The following is a 22,247-nucleotide window of genomic DNA, read 5'->3' as shown; positions in this document are numbered from 1 at the left end:
CTGTTCACAAAATTTGACTATTCAAGCAAAATAATGGGTATGGGCCAAAGACAAAAGTCGCACTTCTAGTTCCTACATTATAGATACAGCTAAATATTTTGTTCGCTTTTGTGATTATCAATTGAATAAAATTGAGCAGATTTCAATTTCAATCAAAAAAAATTTGGTCTTCTCTTAGACTTATACAAAATCAAATGGCAACCAATCATGCTTGTGCTTGAATTTTAGTCTCAGTGCATGGTAAATAATTATTGAAAAATATTTCGTAAAGTCACATTTTCAAAATTGTGCGTGTCTTTAAAAAAAATATTATTGAGTCAATCAACAAACAAACAAATTTATTCGGCAATCGAAAATAAAACTCACGCAAATTAAGCCTGACGAACAACACGCAGATTTTCGTCTCGCGAAAAATGGTAATGAGCCAGAAAAACCGGCTTCCATTCTCGCCAAAAAAGTTGCTCAAATAGTAAGCCAGAAAGAAATCTGCATGTTTTGAGAGGTTTCTCGATCTTTCTCTAAATTTCACAACTGATTCTAACGGCTTATCATAGCGAGGACAATTCATCGGATTAGTATGTAGAAACACTCTCCCAAATTGAGTCAATCAGAATCCGAAGATCATTCTGGAGTAAAACAACACACCCTCTCGCTTTTCGAATGCGGAGTCGTGCTATTCAACGTTTTTGTTTTTCTCCACTCCCAGACACCCAGACTTGGCCGGTCATCGGAAGACGGACAAGGTCCTCTATATTTAGATAAACCAGTTTGGTTGAGTCGGGGATCCTGTTTACCGAGCGGGTTGCTCGAAATTTTGTTTTGCAAAACCCACCTGAAGATGCAACCGCGCAGTTCAATGACTTTGGGAAGTGAGTTGTGTGTTCTCGCGTGAATCTGCTGGAAAAACTTTGACTTCAACTTGGTCTCATCGTTTGACCCCAGCAGACGTCACAGCGTTATGAAGTCGGTTTGTGCAGTTTTCTCCCGCGGGTGTGCAATATCACTCGAGCAAAAGTGAGCGATTAGCGTTGACCCGCGCGGGATCAAGTGACGATCGGATCGTTCAAGTCATCGGCAGTTCTCATAACGATGGCGGCGGCGGCGGAGAAATGGTGATGCAGCAGTTAGTCGCTTACGTAATCCACCAAATGACCACCATGGTTGTGACTTGTGATATTTTGCATTGTTTTGCCGAGGATGCCGGCGGTGGACTCATTGGGGACTGGGTTCGAATAAAAAAGTTTTGCCCAGCCGGGTCAAGTCGGCTCAAAGATTTGAGCGCGTTAACCTATGATGTAAAGCGACGAACCCGCGGGTGATCACTTCGTGCTGGAACATTTTCTCATAAGGACAGAGTCGTTCCAGTGTATTGCAATCTACGATAAACAATTTGACAGATCTCACTAGGACCGTGTTGAACGCTGCTGTGAGGAAGAAACAATCAAACTTTCTTCAAAATTGGTTGTTTAGTTAGATCAATTCAAAGTCTCAAATCATGAAACATTCCGACTGTTAGACCGGAACTTACGAATTGAATAAATTGAATCCTATCTGCATTCTTGTCGGAGCTTCACCGAGGCTCAATATCCATTGTCTTCTACGGCAATGTCAAGAACAGTTGTGCTGTTAGAACGACCCACACATACAAAAAACCAGATTTTGAAATAAGCGATTGTCCACGATACATACAAAAAAGTTTTTTTTTTGTATGGACTATTGTCCACGAGGGGGGGGGGGGGGGTAACAGATTCCCAAAAAAGTGTCCACGTGGTTTATGGATGGTCCCTAAACGGAATTTCACAAAAAAATTGATCGTTTTCACGGAAAAAATATTACTTTCATGATAAATAGTCAATTTTCATAATATCACTATATTTTGTGTGGAAAATGTTTGTATTTATTTACCAATAAAATATGTTTTTGCAGCAAGTCGTATTTTTTCCATACTAAAAATCCATATGGTACACATGCCCCACCTGAACAAGATTTTTTGCTCTCAACAAAAATAACCAAAAGTTAAATCATACTTTATAATAGGTACAAATCATTGGTTGGGACACTACTGATCTAGGAAAAATAGCATTTTGATAAAATGAGCCTTAAAACGAACCCTCCCAAGTAACATTTTTAAACCAACTAGCCACCACCAAGTTTTATTAAGGTTTTATTGTAGCATCTTAATTGCTTAATAGTTTTATTTGGGCATTTACCGCAACCAACAAGCAAGAGCTATTAATTAGGTTCTAACATGGTTTTATGTCTCGAACATAAATCCTGGTGAAAATAAAAGCCTTTCAATAAGGTTTTATGAAAGTTTTAATAGAGGCTTGAAAACCAGATGGCAATGCCACGCCAAACGGTTTTATCGCATGCTTCGTTAAAACCAAGGGTGTTGTAGCTGTCAAGTGCCATTAGGCATGTAAAAAGCTCACTTAAAACCATAAGCTCCTAAAAGAGCATTTATCGCGGCCAAATAGCAGTGCATAAATATGGCGCTAGAAGCGTGCTCTGATTGAGTATGATGGACCGCCATCTTGGCAGAAAAAAAATTAAAACTCATGAATTTGATGAAAACACGCAATTATGATGAATTTCTGACATCGTTGGCACAGCCACAGAAGTTCAAACATAATTTAAACATTTTTTGCAAAAAATAATTGTGAATAAAAAAAAATCATTGAAAACGGTGATTGCAGAAGAAATATTATTGATGAAGCGAGATGCTTTTTTTTGGCGCTATCTCCCCCACATTTATCGATAAAATTTCATCCGCAGCTGAATTTGAGCCAACAAATGCGAGGAATAAGCTTTAAAATTATTTTATAATGCTATCATATCAACATTGCCATTTTTGACAGCCAACTCCATTATTTCATTTGGCAAGACGAAGACTTATTTTTTCCCAGAATAAAATCTGTTTGTCATAAGACGCATGAAGACGTATGAAATGTCATTTTTCACTAATTCCTAACAAAGTTTTAACAAAGGTTTTCTTAAGGCTTCGAGGAGGTTGATAGGATTTAGTTGTAAAGCCTTGAACTCCTATGTAGGTTTTACAAATATTATAAGAAAACAAAGGTTTTGAAAAAAAACTTCATTAAATCTTATGCCCCGTGGCGTTTCCGTCGTTTTTTGGCGGCAAATCTTAAAAATCAAAAAGCCGAAATTCTAGAGATCTGCTAAATCCAAATTTTTGAGCCAAGAATCTAAACTTTTTTTTTCATCTTAAATCTTAGTTTCCAGATTTAATTTATAAAAAATCTCACTGACCCAAAATTCTGAACCAGCCTAATATTCTCTTGCCTGTTTTAATCCAAGATTTTATCTTCAAAAGCTTGATTGATTAAACAGCTGCTCGTTTGCGATGACATGGCGCCAAGCTCGCGGAGGAGGATCAAACAATTGCAAATAAAGCAAATAAAAAAAACAACCGTCGACCTTGACTTAGTTTTAACTGTCAGAGCTGAACCTGAACCTGGCAGAACCGGACTTTCCGACTCATCTTGACTTCGTTGGTCGGTTGCTTTTGCTGTATCATCGCCGCCACAATCGCGATGGTTCATCATCTTAATCGGCCAAGTTGGCGAGAGCGCGGTTGTTGGTCGTTCATTGATCACGGTCCCGGCGACGACGAGTGACAAGTCTGAGCCTGAGTGATGGATCAATGACAAGGACGTCGCACCCACAACCCATGGCGAAATGTTTCTTCGCGATCGTTGCTACGAGAAATGTCTTAAGTCCTGTTTAAACGAAGCAATTCAGTTGCTTTTTGTAGGTTTAACATTGATTTGTTATGTAATTTTAGACATCTTCAACATCTCCATTTTTAGAATTCTTCTTAAAATTCAGAATCTATAATCAGATGTTAATCAAATTTATCAAAAACCAGAAGTCAACAGATTGTTGTTCATCAATCCCCACAGAACACCATCAGTGTGACCCTGAAACCGCTCAATGCCAATCGATTTGTTTAATCACCATAAAATCTTCCGTTGTGTGTGATCAAACACTTACGCAAGTCGATTGCCCGATTGTTGAAGATCCGACGACTGCGACATCGTCAGCACCTAATAAACAAAAAAAATCCCAAATCAATCCGCACCAACAACGTCCAATCGAAGCTGATAAAGAGCAAGCCTCTGAATTGACAAGAGGCTCCAAATATTTGGCGACACGCTTCGGCGGTCAGAAACGTCTGTTTTCGAGTTATGGCTCATAAATTATTCTCGGGTGTCGACCGTGTCTAGTCGAGCCGTTAGTTATAGCGGAATCAGACCCAATCAATGATTTTGCGGTGGACTGCGTGAAGAGCTGCCCCTGTTGTCTTCCTCGGTTCATTTCTCTAGGGGCTTCGAACGGATTGCAAAAGATTTGAAGATGTTTTGGAACACCAGTCGTTTATTGTTTGTTGTTTATTGTTCACCGTCTTCGACCAGAGTCGCACAGACTGAATATCTTAAAAACTAACATAGAATTAAACAGTCAAAAAACATAAAAATATCACATCGGATCAAAGAGCTAGAATTTTACGTTTGAAACGTTCTCTGGTCATGCTAGGCTCGTACTCGTCAGATACGGAGTTGAAAATTCGGCAGCAGCGGTCAATTGGTCGGTTGTATCCATATAGAGTACGATGGAAGGGAATCCTCAGAAGGGGCTGGTTCCTCAGCGTCCGCGTTGGTCTATGCACCGTGATTTCTTCTCGGAGTTGCGGGCAATCGATGCGACCGGTCAGAACATCGAAGACGAACATCCGTTGAAGAAAGGTTCGCCGCTTTTCTAGTGACACCATTTCCAGCAAGGTGCATCTGTCGCTGTAGCTCGACCGCCAAACGCCGTTCCTCCAAGGCAGACGGCGAAGGGCATAAAGAGTGAAACGGCGCTGAACTTTCTCCAAGCGATCACGTTGATTAGCGTGGTGCGGCGCCCACACCTGCACAGCGTACTCCAAGATGCTTCGAATCATGGTGATGTAGAGCGTTTTAAGGGCATTGATGTTCTCGAACTCAGCAGTGTTGCGACGCAGAAATCCAAGCAACGCGAACGCTTTAGCTGTTGTGGAAGAGACATGCTCTGAGAAGCTCAGCTTGCGGTCGATCAGCAGACCGAGATCCCTGATTGAGCAGACGCGGTCCATTTCGTGGCGGTCGAAGGTGTAATCGTACCGAATTGGAGCGAGTGATCTGGTGAAGCTGATGCTTTTACATTTGCTGGGGTTCACCTTCATTCCGTTGAGATTACACCACTCCTGAATCGCGTCGATGTCCTGTTGAAGAGCGACGCAATCAATGGTGGACGCCACGGTACGGAAGATCTTCAAGTCATCAGCATACAGCAGTTTTTGAGACTGCAATCTTTGGCATATGTCGTTGATGAAGAGAATGAAGATCAGCGGTCCCAGATGGCTTCCTTGGGGGACTCCAGATGGAATCGGGAAATTCCTCGATTGGACGCCACCGAGACGGACGTAGCCAAACCGCCCCGAAAGGTACGAACGGATCCATGCTGTCAGCCACCTTGGGAACCCCAGCCGGTCTAACTTAGCGATAATAAGCGTGTGGGGTACCTTGTCGAACGCTTTGGCGAAGTCGAAGTAGATCGCGTCAGTTTGCTTGAACTTTTCGAGGTTTTCATTCAGTGCGCTGACGTACGCCATCAGGTTGGATACCGTGGACCGTTTTTGACAAAACCGTGCTGGAACTCGGAAATTACTACCTGGGCGGCAGAGTACATTCCCTCGTGGATAAGCACCTCGAAAACTTTGGGCAGGCAGGACAGGATGGAGATTGGCCTGTAGTTTTCAGCAGCCGTAGTACTACCGGTTTTGTGAATGGGTGTGATCGCTGCAAGTTTCCATTCGTCGGGAAAAGTTCCTTCCGACAGAGAGCGGTTGAAAATTACGCTGACTGGTTTAGCTAAATGCTCCGAAAGCCGTTTGATGAAGGAAGGTGGGAGCCGATCAGGACCGGCACCTTTCGATGGATCGACAGCGTCCAGGGCGGATTTTACGTCTGCTTGTGAGAATTCTGGTTGAGGAAAATAGATATCATATGTTGGAAGGTCGTTCAAATAATCGTTCGAAGCAGAATGTGCATCCGCCTCGTACACGCTACTAAAGAAGTCGGCAAAGACGTTTGCAGCGTCCTCCGGATTCTCAGCGGTGGAACCGTTGAGCGAAATCCTTGTTGGAAGGACACTGGTACGTTTCCTGCTCCTCACGTATTTCCAGAATGACGATGGGTTGTCTTTCAGGTCCACTTGCACCCGATTCAAGTAATCGTGAAAGAGTGAGTCTTGCAGCAATTCGTACTCGATTTCCAGACGGTCGACAGCGGTTTGATTTTCTGGTGTGCCGGCTTTGAACAATCTTTTACGTGCTTTCCTCAGAATGTTCCGACGATTTCGCAGATCAGCATTCCACCATGGAAGCTTCTCAGTCCGGCTGCGTGAGACACGCTTTGAGGGAACGAACTGTCGCACGATTTCGTAAAGGACGTCGTAGAAGATCGTAGTCGAAGTATTGGAGTCCTGATCTTGCAGAATGTTATCCCAGTCAATGCTGCTGAGGGATTCGGTGACACGGTCAAAGTCGCAGCGGCTGAAATCCGGCTCAGCATCCTCGATTCTCGTTGCCACGCCTGGGATATCGGGGTAGTCCACCCGAAGAATGAACGGCTTGTGATGACGATCCGTTCTGAGGATCGGTTTGGGCGGCTCGATCAGTTCGACTGAGAGCGTATCGTTGACAAACGCAAGGTCGAGGATTCTTCCGTTGACATTAGCCAGCGAGCAGATTTGGAGGAGTCCCGTTGCAACAACATTTTCGGTCAGCGCCAGCTCTTGTTCCGTAGATGCGTTCAACGGAATGAAACCGTTTACGTCCACGTCAAAGGTCCATGCGAGATGCGGTAAGTTGTAATCGCCGGTTACAATAATCGAGTCATCATTAGATGACAGATCAACAAGCTCCTGAACGGCGGTCCCATGTGAGGTGTAGACGTCTGGAGGGCTGTTTGGGCGTATATAAATACAGCACACGTAGACGGTATGATTCCGGGCTTTAATCCGAACCGCAACCTGCTCGAGATGCTCGTATCCCGCAGAAAGAACACGTGTGCACGTAAAATCATGCGCCTTCTTTACTGCAATGAGCACGCCGCCTCCCCTACTGCGATCGCTCGTCAATTCGTTCCGGTCCTGGCGAAACAAGTTGTAGTTTGACGACAACTCCGCATCCACGATGTCATCCTGCAACCATGTTTCCGACAGCGCAATGACGTCGTAGTCGCTGCTGGCCAGGGCGAGGAAAAACTGCTTCGTCTTTGTACGCATACCACCAGCATTTTGGTAGTAGACGGTAATAAAGCTCAGCGTGCCTTTGGGTTGCTGCAAACTTTGATGATTCAGTGTGGGACTACTGTCGTTAATTTGATTGTACTCGCCTGTGGGTGGAGGTCGGAAGCCCCCGCTGCCGTGTCCGTACACAGGGTCGGGACGACTCTGATGGCTCGTGCTAACACCCGGGCTGGAACGTTGCGATGACTCGACTGTGTACGGGGGGCGGGGGCATTCCTCACTACCTTGGTGCGTGCGTCCCGACGTATCTGATTCATCAGAGCGGTGATTGGCAGTGATGAACGGCGTAATTGCGATGGGGAAGCAGGGAAAATCCACGTGGTCCGGCAGATCAGCAATTTCAGCACGTGCACATTGAAATGTACATTCCTGTTCCGGGACGGAGAATGCTGAATTGTCTGCAAGTCGTGGTTGCGGTACGGTAGTGGGCACGTAGCGTTGGCTGAAAACCTCGGGAACATCAGGTGGCAGAATAGTTCTGGGAAACCACATGTACTTGCCTGAAAGCAGTGCGCGGCTGACCCCGCTTCTGGTCCCGTTCACAGGGCCGGGACGACTGTGCTGGCTCGAACTCAAACAGGAAAGCGCGTTGGTGGTAAAGGGCACGGCTGTGACGGGGAAGCGGGGTTCAACCTCAATGCCTCGGTACATGCGTCCCGGACCATCAGCGACACATCTCTCGGCGACTGCTAGCATTTCTTCGTCGACGGCACGCAGCTTACTAGAAAGTGACAACGCATCAGGGCGCGGTGAGGTTCTTAACGGATGAGTGTACTTGCCTGAGGTGGCAGCTTGGAAGGCCCCGTTGCCGTGACCGAACACAGGGCCGGGACGTGCAGCTGAACCGGAAAAATAGTTTGATGATGGTGAATGGTTTGGCTCAACTGTGACGGGGGCACGGGGCACTTCCAAACGGCTTTTGGTAAAACGTCCCATGACAGCAACACAGATGAGATGTCTGGAACATTCGAACAGCTCACAATCGGCGAAATCTAGGAGACCGTCCTAGATCGAAGTCAAACTCCCGAACCGCAACTCCCGTTGGCCAGGTATCCGCTTGAAGTGCGACATCCCGCAAGTCGTCTGGGAGCAGCACTCGATACGACACGACGGACAACTTGGAGATGTCTGCGTCTTTTTTCACGAGTCTCCGCACTTTGGGTAGCTCAGAGAGCTCAAGACATTCCTGGGTCATTTCGGCGATTTCCAAGTCGGTATGACAGGGATCTAGACGACCAAGGTACACCCAGAACAAATCCCTTTCACTGACCACTGTTTTGATCTGGTGCTGGATCGTGCGCGTTCCGCAGACTGGTTTGACCTTCGCCGGAGGTTCCTTTTCTTCGTCGTCTTCTCGTTCGCGTTTTGAGCCCGGGTAAACGACGTTTGCGTAACTCTGCTCAACCTTCTTTTCCTTCAGCTGACCGGAGAGCTCGGTCACGATACCGCTGAGCTTGTCAACCGCTTCACTCAGCTTAGCGACGTCAGTCGCTTGACCCGAATCTTCATCAACATCCATCGACTGTACGAATTGGTCGAAACGACCTGCGCAGCCATCACAAAGCCAGTAACAGTTTTTCTGGAACTTTCCGATGGCCTCAAATGCGGTACGGTTGAGGCCGTCGATACACGACCGGTGAAATGCCGAGGCGCAGCTACGGCAGACCATCTTCTCGATCCCAGTGATTTCCACCTCACAGGTCTTGCACTCGGTGGCCATCTTGTACGGGTCGGGAGTGATGATGTTTCACAACGGCAGCATACAGGTAAACCGCAATCAATGCACTGTACTCCAACAGATCGTCACAGAACGGTCACTCAGGATCAACGGTGATTAAGAAAATTGGACGAAAACGCGAATTTACTAACGTAAATCGATTAAAAAGTATACGCGACACAAACTTGGATGTAAACAAACATAAGCAGTGTTGCCAAAAAAAATCAACTGGTTGGCTGAAGTCTCCGATACTTTTTGCGTCATATAAAGTTGGATTGATGTAATTTAAAAATGGCTTTTCAATTAAAGCTATTACATTTAAAAGTTGTATGCATCCAAATTTCAAATATTCCGCTAACTCGAATGCTCGCTGATTCGAACGTCTTTTATTAAAAAGCACTCAAACGTCAAAACCAGCTGTCTAACCGATGTTGACATTTCAACCACTTAAAATCAATCAGTCAAAACCGAACTTACTCAGAAATAAGTAAAGGACGCATCTGTCCGATCTGAGTGAATTTCACTCAGTTTTCATTGAATTCTTTGGTGAAGAGACCAAATCGATCAAATCGTCGCCGTCGTGCTAACTTGTCGTACGTGCATTTTGGGGCCAAATTGAGTTAAGAACGCCATTTTGTGAAGCTAACAATGCCTCACCTTTGACCTTCACAGATCCCAAAATTCGATTTCAATCCTGAGATATTCAATAAAAACCGAAAAAACTCCGTGCATTGTTGTCAATTTACATATGAAAGTAGTTTCAATCTTGTCGTGCTATCTTGTCGCTCCTTGAAAATTGATGTAAGTGCGACAACTGGCCAAAGGGATTTAAGGTCAGGATGCGTTTGACGCACGTACAAGTGAGACTACCGTAAACATTTGTAATTATAACTCGGGATTCCAGCAACAAACTTCAACCAAACTTCGGGACAATACACAGAATGGTCAGCCAAACAAAACGTGTTTGTTATTGTTTCCATTGCGTGCTCTCGTTTTTGTTTGTTCAAGGTCAAACATTAAAACGCGTTTTTTCTTGGAACGTCGAAATGGCGGGTGCGACAAGATAGCACGACGACGTCGAAATATATGTTTTTAGACTCGTGTGGGCAAACCAATTACATGCATGCATAGTATTGTGGGATCAAGAAGTTTGATACGTCGCACGACTAGTTTATGCTGTTTCCCACTACGGTTCCGTATGTGGCCACCGGAGATCGGTGGAACCGGTTCCGACGGGTCCTATGGTATTTAATATTATTCTAGGATTGTTTTGCATGACTATTCATGGTAGAAGAAAGCGTAGGGGAGTGTGGGGTAATTTGGACACCCTAAGGAAATTGCTCTGTCACGGGCTGTATGGATATTTTAAACGAATGTGGATGACACCAGAGGATAATAGAGACCATATTTGATGGAAAAATGTCATTCATTTCAATAAATTTTGATGAAAACCCCATTTTTATCGCAAAAACTAAAAGGTGTCCAAATTACCCCCACATTTTTGTGTGGGGGTAATATGAACACCCCTATGGGGTAATTTGGACATGCCTTGTGGGGTAATATGGACATACTTTGTGGGGTAATATGAACACCTTTTGTGGGGTAATTTGGACACATGTTGAAGAATAAGTTAAACATTTGATTTTTTGAGCATGTTTTTTATTCTTCAACCTGGTTTTGTAATTGCTTAAGATTTTGAAGTATTGTTTTGCTCACAATATTTCATCAAAGGTTTAAATAATGATTTTGTGATAGAACTATAATTCAATAGGAAGATAACAAATAGTTCAGTGTAGTATACATAATTTAATCATCAATACTGAAATGATTTAAACATTGATTCTGGATTAGGCACAATTATAGTTTTTAGTGATTTAGGTATCTTTTTTGTTTGTATAAATCAATCTTTGTGTTGAATTTATTAGCCTGAAAATATCGTTTTTTTAAATTTTACATTATGTAGCCCTTCAAATTTAAATATTATTGTAAATCAGCAGAGAAATTAGAAATGTCAAAGAAATTAATTAAAAGCAATCAACATTAGAGTCTTGTTGAACGCGAAATGTACAGTTATCAGATTTTCATCAATTCGAATATTGGGATAAATTTATCTTAATTTAAAAAATAGGGGTTTTGTGAAAGTTTTCATTGCTCACATTCCTTTTTGATTGTTTTGACATATTAAATCCCTCTAAATTTATCTAAATCCCTTTAAAGACTCATCCAACCATGAAAGTTATTTTTTTGTTGCCTGACAGGTAGACTTTCAGGTATGTCCAAATTACCCCACAAGCCATGTCCAAATTACCCCCATAGCATATTCTATCATAATTTGCTATTTTTGATGATAAAAATGGATAAAATGCACAATTTTTATACGTACATACCTCAGGCATCGCCCAAGCAACCCCCTTAAACAAAAAATGACCACTTTTTTGCCATATAACCCCTGCAAAACCTTATTTCCTAACCTTCAAATATTAGAATTTAAGGCAGTGCCAACCGGCCTTTGGAAACTTTTACATATTATTACAAAACTACTTAACCTATTCCAACTTTTTTGGTTTGTCCATACTCCTGGGCCATTACTAGTACTAGCCTTATCACTTAAATTGCCGTTTTCACTTTATATCCGAAGAAAACGTGATTTTTAAAGGGGTGTCCAAATTACCCCCACTGTCCATATTACCCCAAACTCCCCTGTCAGTTCACAATTGGATAAATCAGATACTTTTTCCAAAAATCCGGATTTTCCGGTGGCCTGTACTCCGTACCTCCTGCAGTGCAATTTTTTATCGGATTATTGTTCCTGGTGCAAAAACGCCAGGCGGCTGGTTCATATAAGTAACAAAACGTGATAAAGTTTTACGCAAATGATGGAAAAACAATTTTGAAGTGCTGAAGTATTGAAGATAAAATGTCCCACATGCATTTTTATCACTTGAGTTAATGATGTAATTTGGTTCAAAATGTGATTTTTCAGAAAAGCCTAAAACATCCAGTACTTTGTTCTAGAAATCAGGAGGAAATCCAGTTTTTTCGCGGAAACTTAACTTAACACTTCAAATGCGTTTTTCTCAGCTTGCTGTTTTTGCATATGGGACATTTATGCGGACATGGGCAGTATAGTCTTGCAAAAAAACTGTTTTTTACTGAACTCATTAGCAAAAAATAACCCGTCAAAAAACCCAAAAGTGTCAACTACGGGAATTGATACAGAAACCTTTAACAGTCCATCTCAATGATCTCAAATTACATTTGTTATGTTTTGATGGTGTGATGGAAAAACGGTTTGCCAACTGTGATGAAAATTATCCCGCAGCACTCCAGCGAGGTGCAAAGTTGACAGTTCTCAGTCCTGCACAGAGTGTGATAAAAAATCGAGGCCTAGCACGATTTACACAAAACTCCAGGATTTTTTTTTTCAACTTTATGTGACTGTTTTGTGCAAATAAAAAACAAAAGGCAGCATTTATATAATAATAAATAAATCTAAATTAGTTTGCATAAAAAGCCTATTACAGATCACTTAACTCACAAAACCACGATTCACCGACTTTTTGTTCTGCATTCAAGTCTATGTATCACCCATTAAATTACCCCTTCCTCCACAAACCATACAGGACACACGTAAAAAGGTGTATGCAAGCGGCCAAACCGATTTGTTACAGTTAATTGCAATTATTGTTACGGTTCTCTGACTGTTTTGTACATATATTATTCCCACCCAAATTAATATTCCAGCAAAGCACCAGCCCCCTAATAACAGCAATTAAACTGAACGTGATTCCACTTCCAGCAACAACAGAAACAACAACAATCTGTGAATGCAACCGAATCTAATGAATGGGGGCTTTTCGGTGAGCATGAGCATGGTACGAAAGAATCGGGAGGTTATATTCTATCAAAGCAACGAAACATGTTAATTATGGCAATTCCAACATACACACACCAGACTGTGTCGATCACGAGCAAGCGTGATGAGGATGCCTTTATAATGATGGGTAATCAAAGCCATGGATGATAATGGTTCGTGGGGGAGTACAGAACCATTCACAAAACACACAACAAACATCTGTTCCACACACACGTTTCGATGCTCTGGAACAGTCCAAGTCCAAGTTCAATCAAATTGTACCCCTTGTATGCGCCGGAAAGATGATTTAATAGTGGCCAGAAATAATTACAGACTCGTTTAAGACGGGGCGCCCTTCGTGTTCGGAAGCCTGTGGTATCAATTACCCGGGTCTGACTGCGAGCTGGACATGAATGGGGGGACGATTCAATTTCAAATCACGATTCATTTTGGCCTCCATTGAAGGTGATGTGTGAACAAAAAATGCACACATGCTTTAATGGTGACGTGGGTTATTAACTGTGGGGAATGATGAATGCACTAATTAATGGGTGCTTCTTTCAAAAGTTCAGTATCCTTGTTTTAAAAAAAAATATACATTTTTTATTATTATAAGAAACATTGTTCCTAACATCACAATCTATCATTTAAGAAGAGAGCACCTAAAATTTCTCGACATGACCTCAAAATGGGACAGGCTACAGTATAGTCATAAGTAGGCTGAGTGATTTTTCACGCTCGAAAATTGCAAATTTCACGGGGATCTCAATTTCAAAACACCACATTTCACGCAAATTTCGCGGAACTTGAAAAATGTTAAAATAGCTCTAAAAATCCTATGTTCAAATCACAGAAACTACTTTTATTCCTTCATTCTATATTATTCTTCAATAACTTCAAAAAATCCTCACTTGATTTGAATGTGACACACCAAAATAAAAAATCTCCTTATTTAAAAAAAATCCACCTGGATTATGGTTAGGCTCTATATATATTTTGAAACAAAATGTAGGGCTCGCGTATTCTCGTTTACTGAACTGCTTTTTTTTAATATTTGACTTATAAAGCTAAAAAGTTTCCGCTTATTTGCCTCTGTTATATTATTTAACATTTTATTTAATTTCATATCAAAGCAAGATTTAACAATGTTGTCCAGTCGCATGAGTAAGATAAATTTAATTTTCTGTGAAATTTAGCCCATTAAACATTTTTTTAAGGTTTCGGCTCAGTTTTCAAAAACTAAATTCAAAATCAATTTGCAAAAATCATATAATTTTTAACAAAATCGAAATTTTTATTCTAAATGAGAAAAAAAAACAAAAAAGTAGTATTTTTTAACTTTCAAGGGAATACTCCACCCAAATATACAAATATCGTTCAAATTAACCAGGACTCAGAAAAAAAATGTTTTTTTTTATGTGATTGCAAATAAAAAAATACTCTTCATTTTATTGTGAATAAAATAAAGCTTGATTCTTTTAATTTCTTTCAAAAATATACCTTTCAATTAAAATAGCATTAAAATTTTAAATACACTTCAACACACTTTCACTTCAGATAATCGAAACTTCGGATAATCGAATCAAAAAAAAAAAAATCATTATTTTCGTTGTCTAATTTTTTATTATTGTATATTGTATAACCCCTAAACTACGCTAAAGTGATTTAGAAATTTTGAAACCATGATGGCGGTGACGAAATATTGAAAAAATGCATTTTATTATTTTATGGGCAGAACTCGAATTTGATGTTTAAAACAAGAAAATGATAAAAAAAGAATTAAAAAATTTGCTCGTGATTCGATTATCCGAAGTCCCATACAAACCTTCGGATAATCGAAACCTCGGATAATCGAGGCTTCTGATAATCGAGTCTGGACTGTACAGCGGATGAAAATATTACTAAATTTTGTTAGTTTCTAAAAAAACTAAAAAATCTGAACATTTATTCAAATGGTTCATACCAACTTGATATACATATAGATTCAAGCTTTTTAATTTAAAACTAATAAAATTTAATTAAATAGTCTCTATGGATGAAATATTTATAAAGTTTTTATTTAAAAAAAAATATTTGAGAAAATTGATAAATAACACGAATTTCACGCCGTCCATGAATCGTCAAAAATAACTAACCCAATATTAGAATTTAAACCAGGGTATTCACTCTCTTAATTCTACAGCAGTTCATAAGATTATTTTTATTCCTTTTTGAGTTTGATAAATTATTTTGAGAAAAATCGTAACATTTTCACAAAAACATAAAATTTCACGGGATTTTGCGGAAAAAGCATAATTTCGCGGATTTCACGCTGTCCGCGAAATCGTGAAATTTCACTAACCCTATCATAAGGGTTGATTTAAAAACTTGGAAAAAAAATATTGTAAGGATCGCAAAAGTTCACAGTAATTTTATGTTTGGACATTGAAAATCGGACGCATATTTGCTGCGTCTCTTGAAAATTTGACGCTATTTGGATGATCTGGAAATGTCATGAATAATGTTTTTTTAATTGTCTTAGTAAAAATCCTAAAAATGAGAAGGGTTGTTCCACCCCACCATCACGAGATATCCAAAAAAGGACTTTGATTCATGATCAGGAACCGAAATTATTCCGTAGTTTAAAGTTTTACAGAAGAAAAAAGAAAAAAAAGAAGAGTCGGGGCAACTGCTGTGTGAGTTAGCGAAGAATGACCCATGATGCAAAATGATTTCTTTGATCATAGAAAATGTCCTAAATCTCAAAGAATTGTTCAGCATTGAAGTATGCAATTTGAAGGAACTGAAGAAGCTATCGACAAACGGAGCATCATTGAGATAACGAAGATTGACAAATGTAGAGTCCACATTAAATAGAAACACATGAATTTTAAAGAACCAAGTTTTAATAAATGAAAGTTTACATTATATTTGAATGATATAGAGCAATTCCAGCTCAAATCAGGCATTTTTCTGGTACTTTTGTACCCGACCCTCTCCGATTTCAATGAAACTTTGTAGACATGTTATCCTAGGCCTATATAAGCCATTTTTGTGTATTTGGAGCCAATAGTACTCAAAAATAACATTTGAGAAGGGCGTAAGGTATTTAAATATTTTTGTATTTTGTAATTTAAAAATTACTGTATCTCGAAGCCGTTGCGTCGTATCAAAAAGTGTTCAAAGACAAACTTGTAGGAAATTGGACGGGCTTTCTGAAAAAAAAAAATACACTGAAACAAAAATACACGCCACATCTATGAGATTTTTTGATTTTTAAGTCTAAAATTTAAATTTGAAGGTGATGTGACGATTTTTTTTCGTTCAAAATTTTTGAGGAAATAGCCTAAAATGTTACCAAAAGACTGACGAAAAATGCATTTACTAAAACTGTTTTTTTGAAAAGTGGTCTAAACGTCAAAATATTTGAAAACCGGCAGTGGGAATCGATTCTCCAGACAATTTTACATAAAAGTCTCCATATTGACCATTTTCCTATCTCCAATCCTTGGGAAGATACAGCGGTTTTAAAAATAAAAATATTGAAAAAACGGGTTTTTTTTGTGGTTTTTGACAATTTCTATAGGACAGACTTGGTTTTTCAGTCTCGAAAATATTTTTACTGGAAAGCTTGTCCAATTTCCTATAAGATTGCCTTTGACAGCTTTTTGATTTATATCGTTTTAATATTTACGTAAGCAAATTTACTATCCTGGTTTCTACCACACTGAAAAAAATATTCTATTTTCAGTTATTAGCAATGTAATAAAGCTTATATCTGTAAGCCCATACATCCAATTGAAAAGTGGTCAAAGACAATCTTATGGGAAATTGGACGAGCTTTCCGGTAAAAATATTTTCGAAACTGAAAAACTAAGTCTGTCTTATAGAAATTGTCAAAAACCACAAAAAAACCCGTTTTTTCAACATTTTTATTTTTAAAACCGCTGTATCTTCCCAAGGATTTTAGATAGGAAAATGGTCAATGTGGAGACTTTTATGTGAAATTGTCTGGAGAATCGATTCCCACTGCCGGTTTTCAAATATTTTGACGTTTAGACCACTTTTCAAAAAAACAGTTTTAGTAAATGATTTTTGTATTTTTTTTAGGAGAGACATACCATCCTGTATTTTTCGTCAGTCTTTTGGTAACATTTTAGACTATTTTCTCAAAAATTTTGAACGAAAAAAAATCGTGACATCACCTTCAAATTTAAGTTTTAGACTTAAAAATCAAAAAATCTCATAGATGTGGCGTGTATTTTTGTTTCAGTGTATTTTTTTCAGAAAGCCCGTCCAATTTCCTACAAGTTTGTCTTTGACCACTTTTTGATACGACGCAACGGCTTCGAGATACAGTAATTTTTAAATTACAAAATACAAAAATATTTAAATACCTTACGCCCTTCTCAAATGTTATTTTCGACACAAAAATGGCTTATATAGGCCTAGGATAACATGTCTACAAAGTTTCATTAAAATCGGAGAGGGTCCGATACAAAAGTACCAGAAAAATTCCTGATTTGAGCTGGAATTGCTCTATATTAAATTTTAGAGAAAACGTTACCAAAAGCCGTATGATTTGATTCCCGTTAATAAACAAATTAACAGGTAATAATTTTTATCTTAAAACTAACAACAACGTTTTTTTTCTTTCCCTCCTCTTTGCAGCCCTCAACCCGACCCGAGTCGGACTTTACGCTGGACCTGCCCCGGGCCGAGCAGCTGCGCGTCAAGATGAAGAAGGAAAAGCAGTTCCGGAACCGGTGCCGGTGGGTCTTCTACTTCCTCAGCGTGGTGTTCTTCCTGCTGTCGGTGATGGTGGTCAGCCTGATACTGACCCGGGGCAAGCGCATGTTTGGCAGCATGATTTGAAGGGGAAGAATTCTTGTGAGAGTGGGTGGTTTTCTTGACAAGGAATTGGGGTGTCTAAAAAATTGCACCTTCAAAAGTTTCGTCTGCCACTGGAACTAAACCAATTAATTTTCAATACCTTCTGATCCATTAGTTGCTGATGGCTCGTTTTCAGCACCTGCCAAAAGTTTCACTTAGAGAACGGGGAAAGCACGAAAAACTAATTACCCGAACCACGTTGCTTATCGCGTTGAAAGTGACAATTTCCACTGTCAAAGCAGGAATGAAAAAAAAAGAAACATGAAACACAACCAGCGGGAGTTTTTCTCACTTTCCGAGAAACCACAAAGAAGGGTGACAAAAGAATCGTCAGACTGTTGATAATGTGCAATGTTGGAAAACGGGTAACTTTTTTTTTTTGTGTGTCTCTCTTCTTTCCAGCTGATTGAACTAAAGAGATAATAATAAAATAGAGCTACGAGAAAGGGAAAAGCTGTGGAAAATAACAATTGGGAAGGTGGACTGAAATATTCTGAAGAAAATGTGATAAAATGTGTTTTTTTAGGTGGGAAGGAGAATTGAAAGTTTGTCAAATGCTATGCAATTTAAACAATGATTGGAGTGTTTCAATTGATTTGGAAGGGACACTTGAACATTTTTTTAGATATTTCTTGCTATTATAATTGAGTTTCTCGAGATATGTAATATGGGTCATTCCATGTCAACTGAGTACACTTTTGGACTCGACCTTTACCGATTTGAACCAAACTTGGAGGGAACGTTCATCTATTGTTAGTTAACAGAAATCCCAAGTTTGTTGCTGGTTGGACTATCCCTCTATTTTTGGCACCGCCCTCTTTTTTGACGATTTTCTAAAAAACTTTTTTTTCTCTTTTAAATCATAACTTTGCAATTATTTGAGCAAAAGACTTTCTACAGGTTGCATTTTATAGAAAATTGTCCAAGGAATTCGATAAAAATAAAATTTTACAATTCAGTTTTGACCAATTCCTTATATTTTTATTTGTTTTATTTTATCACCATCGTGTTACCCGAACAATTTTACATAATAATCAATGTGGACCTCAAACTAAAATGAACTATTGGCGAGATACATCGATTTTACTGAAAAAAAGTTTGATTTTGCGCAGCACTCGGAAGTCCATGGTGTACTTTTCAACAAAAATGGATGAATCCAGCATAGATCGGTTTTTATGTGTGAGAAACTTATTTCGGATTTGATGTCATAGGGCAGAGAGCAGCGCAAAATCAAACTTTTTTCAGTAGAATCGCTGTATCACGCCAATAGTTCATTTTAGTTTGAGGTCCACATGGATTATTATGTAAAATTGTCCGGGGAACACGATGGTGATAAAATAAAACAAATAAAAATATAAGGAATTGGTCAAAACTGAATTTTACTACCTAAAACGTTAAAATGTAATATTAGTGGGTATTTAAGGGTTAAAATTTTATTTTTTCGAATTCCTTGGACAATTTTCTATAAAATGCATCTTGTAGAAAGTCTTTTACTCAAATTTAGAAAATTGTCAAAAAAGAGGGTGGTGCCAAAAATAGAGGAATGGTCCAATCAGCATCAAACTTGGGATTTCTGTTAACTATCGATAGATGAACGTTCCCTCCAAGTTTGGTCCAAAACGGTGAAGGTCGAGTCTAAAAGTGTACTCAGTTGATCTGGAATGACCCATTTGATCTTTCTTGAATCTTTCAAAAACTAAGTTGTAGCTAAAATAATAGAAAACTTTTCAAAATTAATGAAAAAAAAAACTTATGGTAATATTACAATGATGACAGATTTTGTGTAAAAAATTAGTAATTTTACATCAAGATAAGTACACAAAACATGAAGAGCAATTCCATGTCAAATAGGGAATCGGTTGTACCCGACCCTCTCCGATTTCAATGAAACTTTGTAGACATGTTATCCTACGCTTATATAAGCCATTTTTGTGTATATGGAGCCAGTTGAACTCGATAATGACATTTCAGAAGGGTGTAAGTGTTTTAAATATTTTTGTATTCCGTAATTTAAATATTGCTGTATCTCGAAGCCGTTGCACTGTATCAAAAAGTGATCAAAGACAAACTTGTAGGAAATTTGACGGTCTTTCCGAAAAAAATACACTGAAAGAAAAAACCACTCCACTTTTATGAGATTTTTTGATTTTTAAGTTTAAAAGTCAGATTTGAAGGTGAGCCCACGATTTTTTCTCGTTCAAAATTTTTGTGAAAAAAGCCTAAGATGTTACAAAAAGACTCACGAAAAATGCAGGATGGAACAACTCATCTAAAAAAATACAAAAATCATTTACTGAAACTATTTTTTTAAAAGTGCTCTAAACGTCAAAATTTTCAAAATCCGAATACGGGAATCGATTCTCCAGACAATTTTACATAAAAGTCTCCATATTGACCATTGTCCTAAGTCCAATCCTTGTGAAGTTACAGCGGTTTTAAAAATAAAAATGTTGAAGAAATAAGGTTTTTTGATGGTTTTTGGCAATTTCTATATGACCGACTTGATTTTTCAGTCTCGTGAATATTTTTACCGGAAAGCTCGTCCATTTTCCCATAAGTTTGTCTTTGACCACATTTCAATTGGATGTATGGGCTTATAGATATAAGCTAATTAAATTGCTCATAACTGAAAACATAATATTTTTTCAGTGTAGTATAGTAACCTGGATAGTAAATTAGCTTATATCTATTGTCTGGAAAATTGTTTCCCGTATTCGGATTTTGAAAATTTTGACGTTTCAGTTTCAGTAAATGATTTTTGTATTTTTTTAGGTGAGTTGCTCCATCCTGCATTTTGAGTCTTTTTGTAACATCTTAGACCAGGGGTGCTCAATGTTTTTGAATGGCGGGCCAAATTTGAAGCTTTCAAATGCTTGCGGGCCAAATGTGAAAAATAGTTTTTTTATATATAAAACATTACGTAATTGCAATTTATAAAACTAAAATAAATATATACCAGCTATTTTTTTTTTAATTTCACGTATTGTTATACATATTTTTCATTAAATTATTAGAGAACAAAAAACTACATTTTGCCAATAGTTTTGTTAAGCAAGGCTTGTTATTAATAGGTTCACACAACAAAACCAAAAAGAAAACAAAAAATTACTATGTATCAATAAAGTTTTTATTGCAATTTGCATCCCGCAACAATCATTGAAAAAAGGTTAGTACCAAATTTATATACCATAGACTGGTCAAAGTCGAAGTTAATTTTATTTTGGCTGAAGACATTCGTGAAATATAATGAAATTTTAAAAAGATATTTAATTTAAGGCACTTGTATTTTGATTAAAATTGTAATTATTTTTACAAAACATGTTTCAAAAGGGGTGACACAAACTTTGAAAAATGTTGTAACATTTTTTTAATAAAGTGCGACAATAATGATACATCGAAGCAATCATTAATCCTATTTCAAATTTATATAAAAATTATAAAATACATTTTGGTCTGCCTGATTCCAATGTTTTTCAACTAGATTCGTATGACATGAGTTCGAATCGCGAGATCGAAGGTTTTGTAAGTGGAAATAAGTTTGAGACTCATCCCGTAATAAAATAACTTTTAAATTAGTATGGGATACCATTTTTATTTTGCTATTTTTACAGTGTTGTATTTTGGTCAAATTTGCTTGTTATGAAACCCATTTCCAAAAATGATTTTTCAACATAATATTTGTGTTATAGTCGGAATCAAAACATGGATAAACCATTACTTTTATATTAAGAAAACATTATAAGAATCATAAAAAACTTAAACTAATAATAAATATTGAAATTACAGTCGAGACTCGATTATCCGAAGCCTCGATTATCTGAAGTTTGATTATCCGAAGGTTTGTATGAGACTTCGGATAATCGAATCACGAACAAATAAAAAATCGTATTGTTTTATTTTCTTACTTTTAACATCAAACTTGAGTTCTGCGACCCCATTTTAGTCAAATTTGAATGGTTGATTGCCGATAAAATTTAAAAATGCATATTTTCAATACTTCAACACCGCTATTTTAGCCGCCATCTTGCATAAAAATATTCTAAATCACTTTAGTGTAGTTTAGAGGTCATACTTGAACTCAACAATTAAAAATAAGACAACGAAAACAAAAATATTCACGATTTGATTATCCGAAGTTTTGGATAATCTAGTCTGGACTGTATTTAAAATCACTTCGTGTGGTTAAAGGGCCATTTTATAAAAATTTTCAAAGTGGGTTCGCGGGCCATAAAAAACCACCTCGCGGGCCACGTTTGGCCCGCGGGCCATACTTTGGTCACCCCTGTCTTAGACTATTTTCACAAAAATTTTGAACGAAAAAAAATCGTGGGCTCACCTTCAAATCTGACTTTTAAACTTAAAAATCAAAAAAACTCATAAAAGTGGAGTGTTTTTTTCTTTTAGTGTATTTTTTTCGGAAAGCCCGTCAAATTTCCTACAAGTTTG

At 38.5% G+C, this 22,247-nt stretch overlaps 1 protein-coding gene across 1 annotated transcript in view; it reads left to right on the top strand.

The window, feature by feature from the left end:
* The window catches only part of LOC6033584, a 113,596-nt gene extending 95,813 nt beyond the window's left edge, over window positions 1-17,783 (top strand). The window contains exon 3 of the mRNA XM_038263337.1: window positions 17,580-17,783. Within this exon, the coding sequence (XP_038119265.1) occupies window positions 17,580-17,783 (204 nt within the window). The remainder of the gene's footprint in view (window positions 1-17,579) is intronic.
* The last annotated feature ends 4,464 nt before the right edge of the window (window positions 17,784-22,247 follow it).

This window comes from Culex quinquefasciatus, chromosome 3, assembly GCF_015732765.1.
Source record: "Culex quinquefasciatus strain JHB chromosome 3, VPISU_Cqui_1.0_pri_paternal, whole genome shotgun sequence".
Classification (NCBI taxonomy): domain Eukaryota; kingdom Metazoa; phylum Arthropoda; class Insecta; order Diptera; family Culicidae; genus Culex; species Culex quinquefasciatus.
This window is presented reverse-complemented; position numbering and strand designations above follow the sequence as displayed.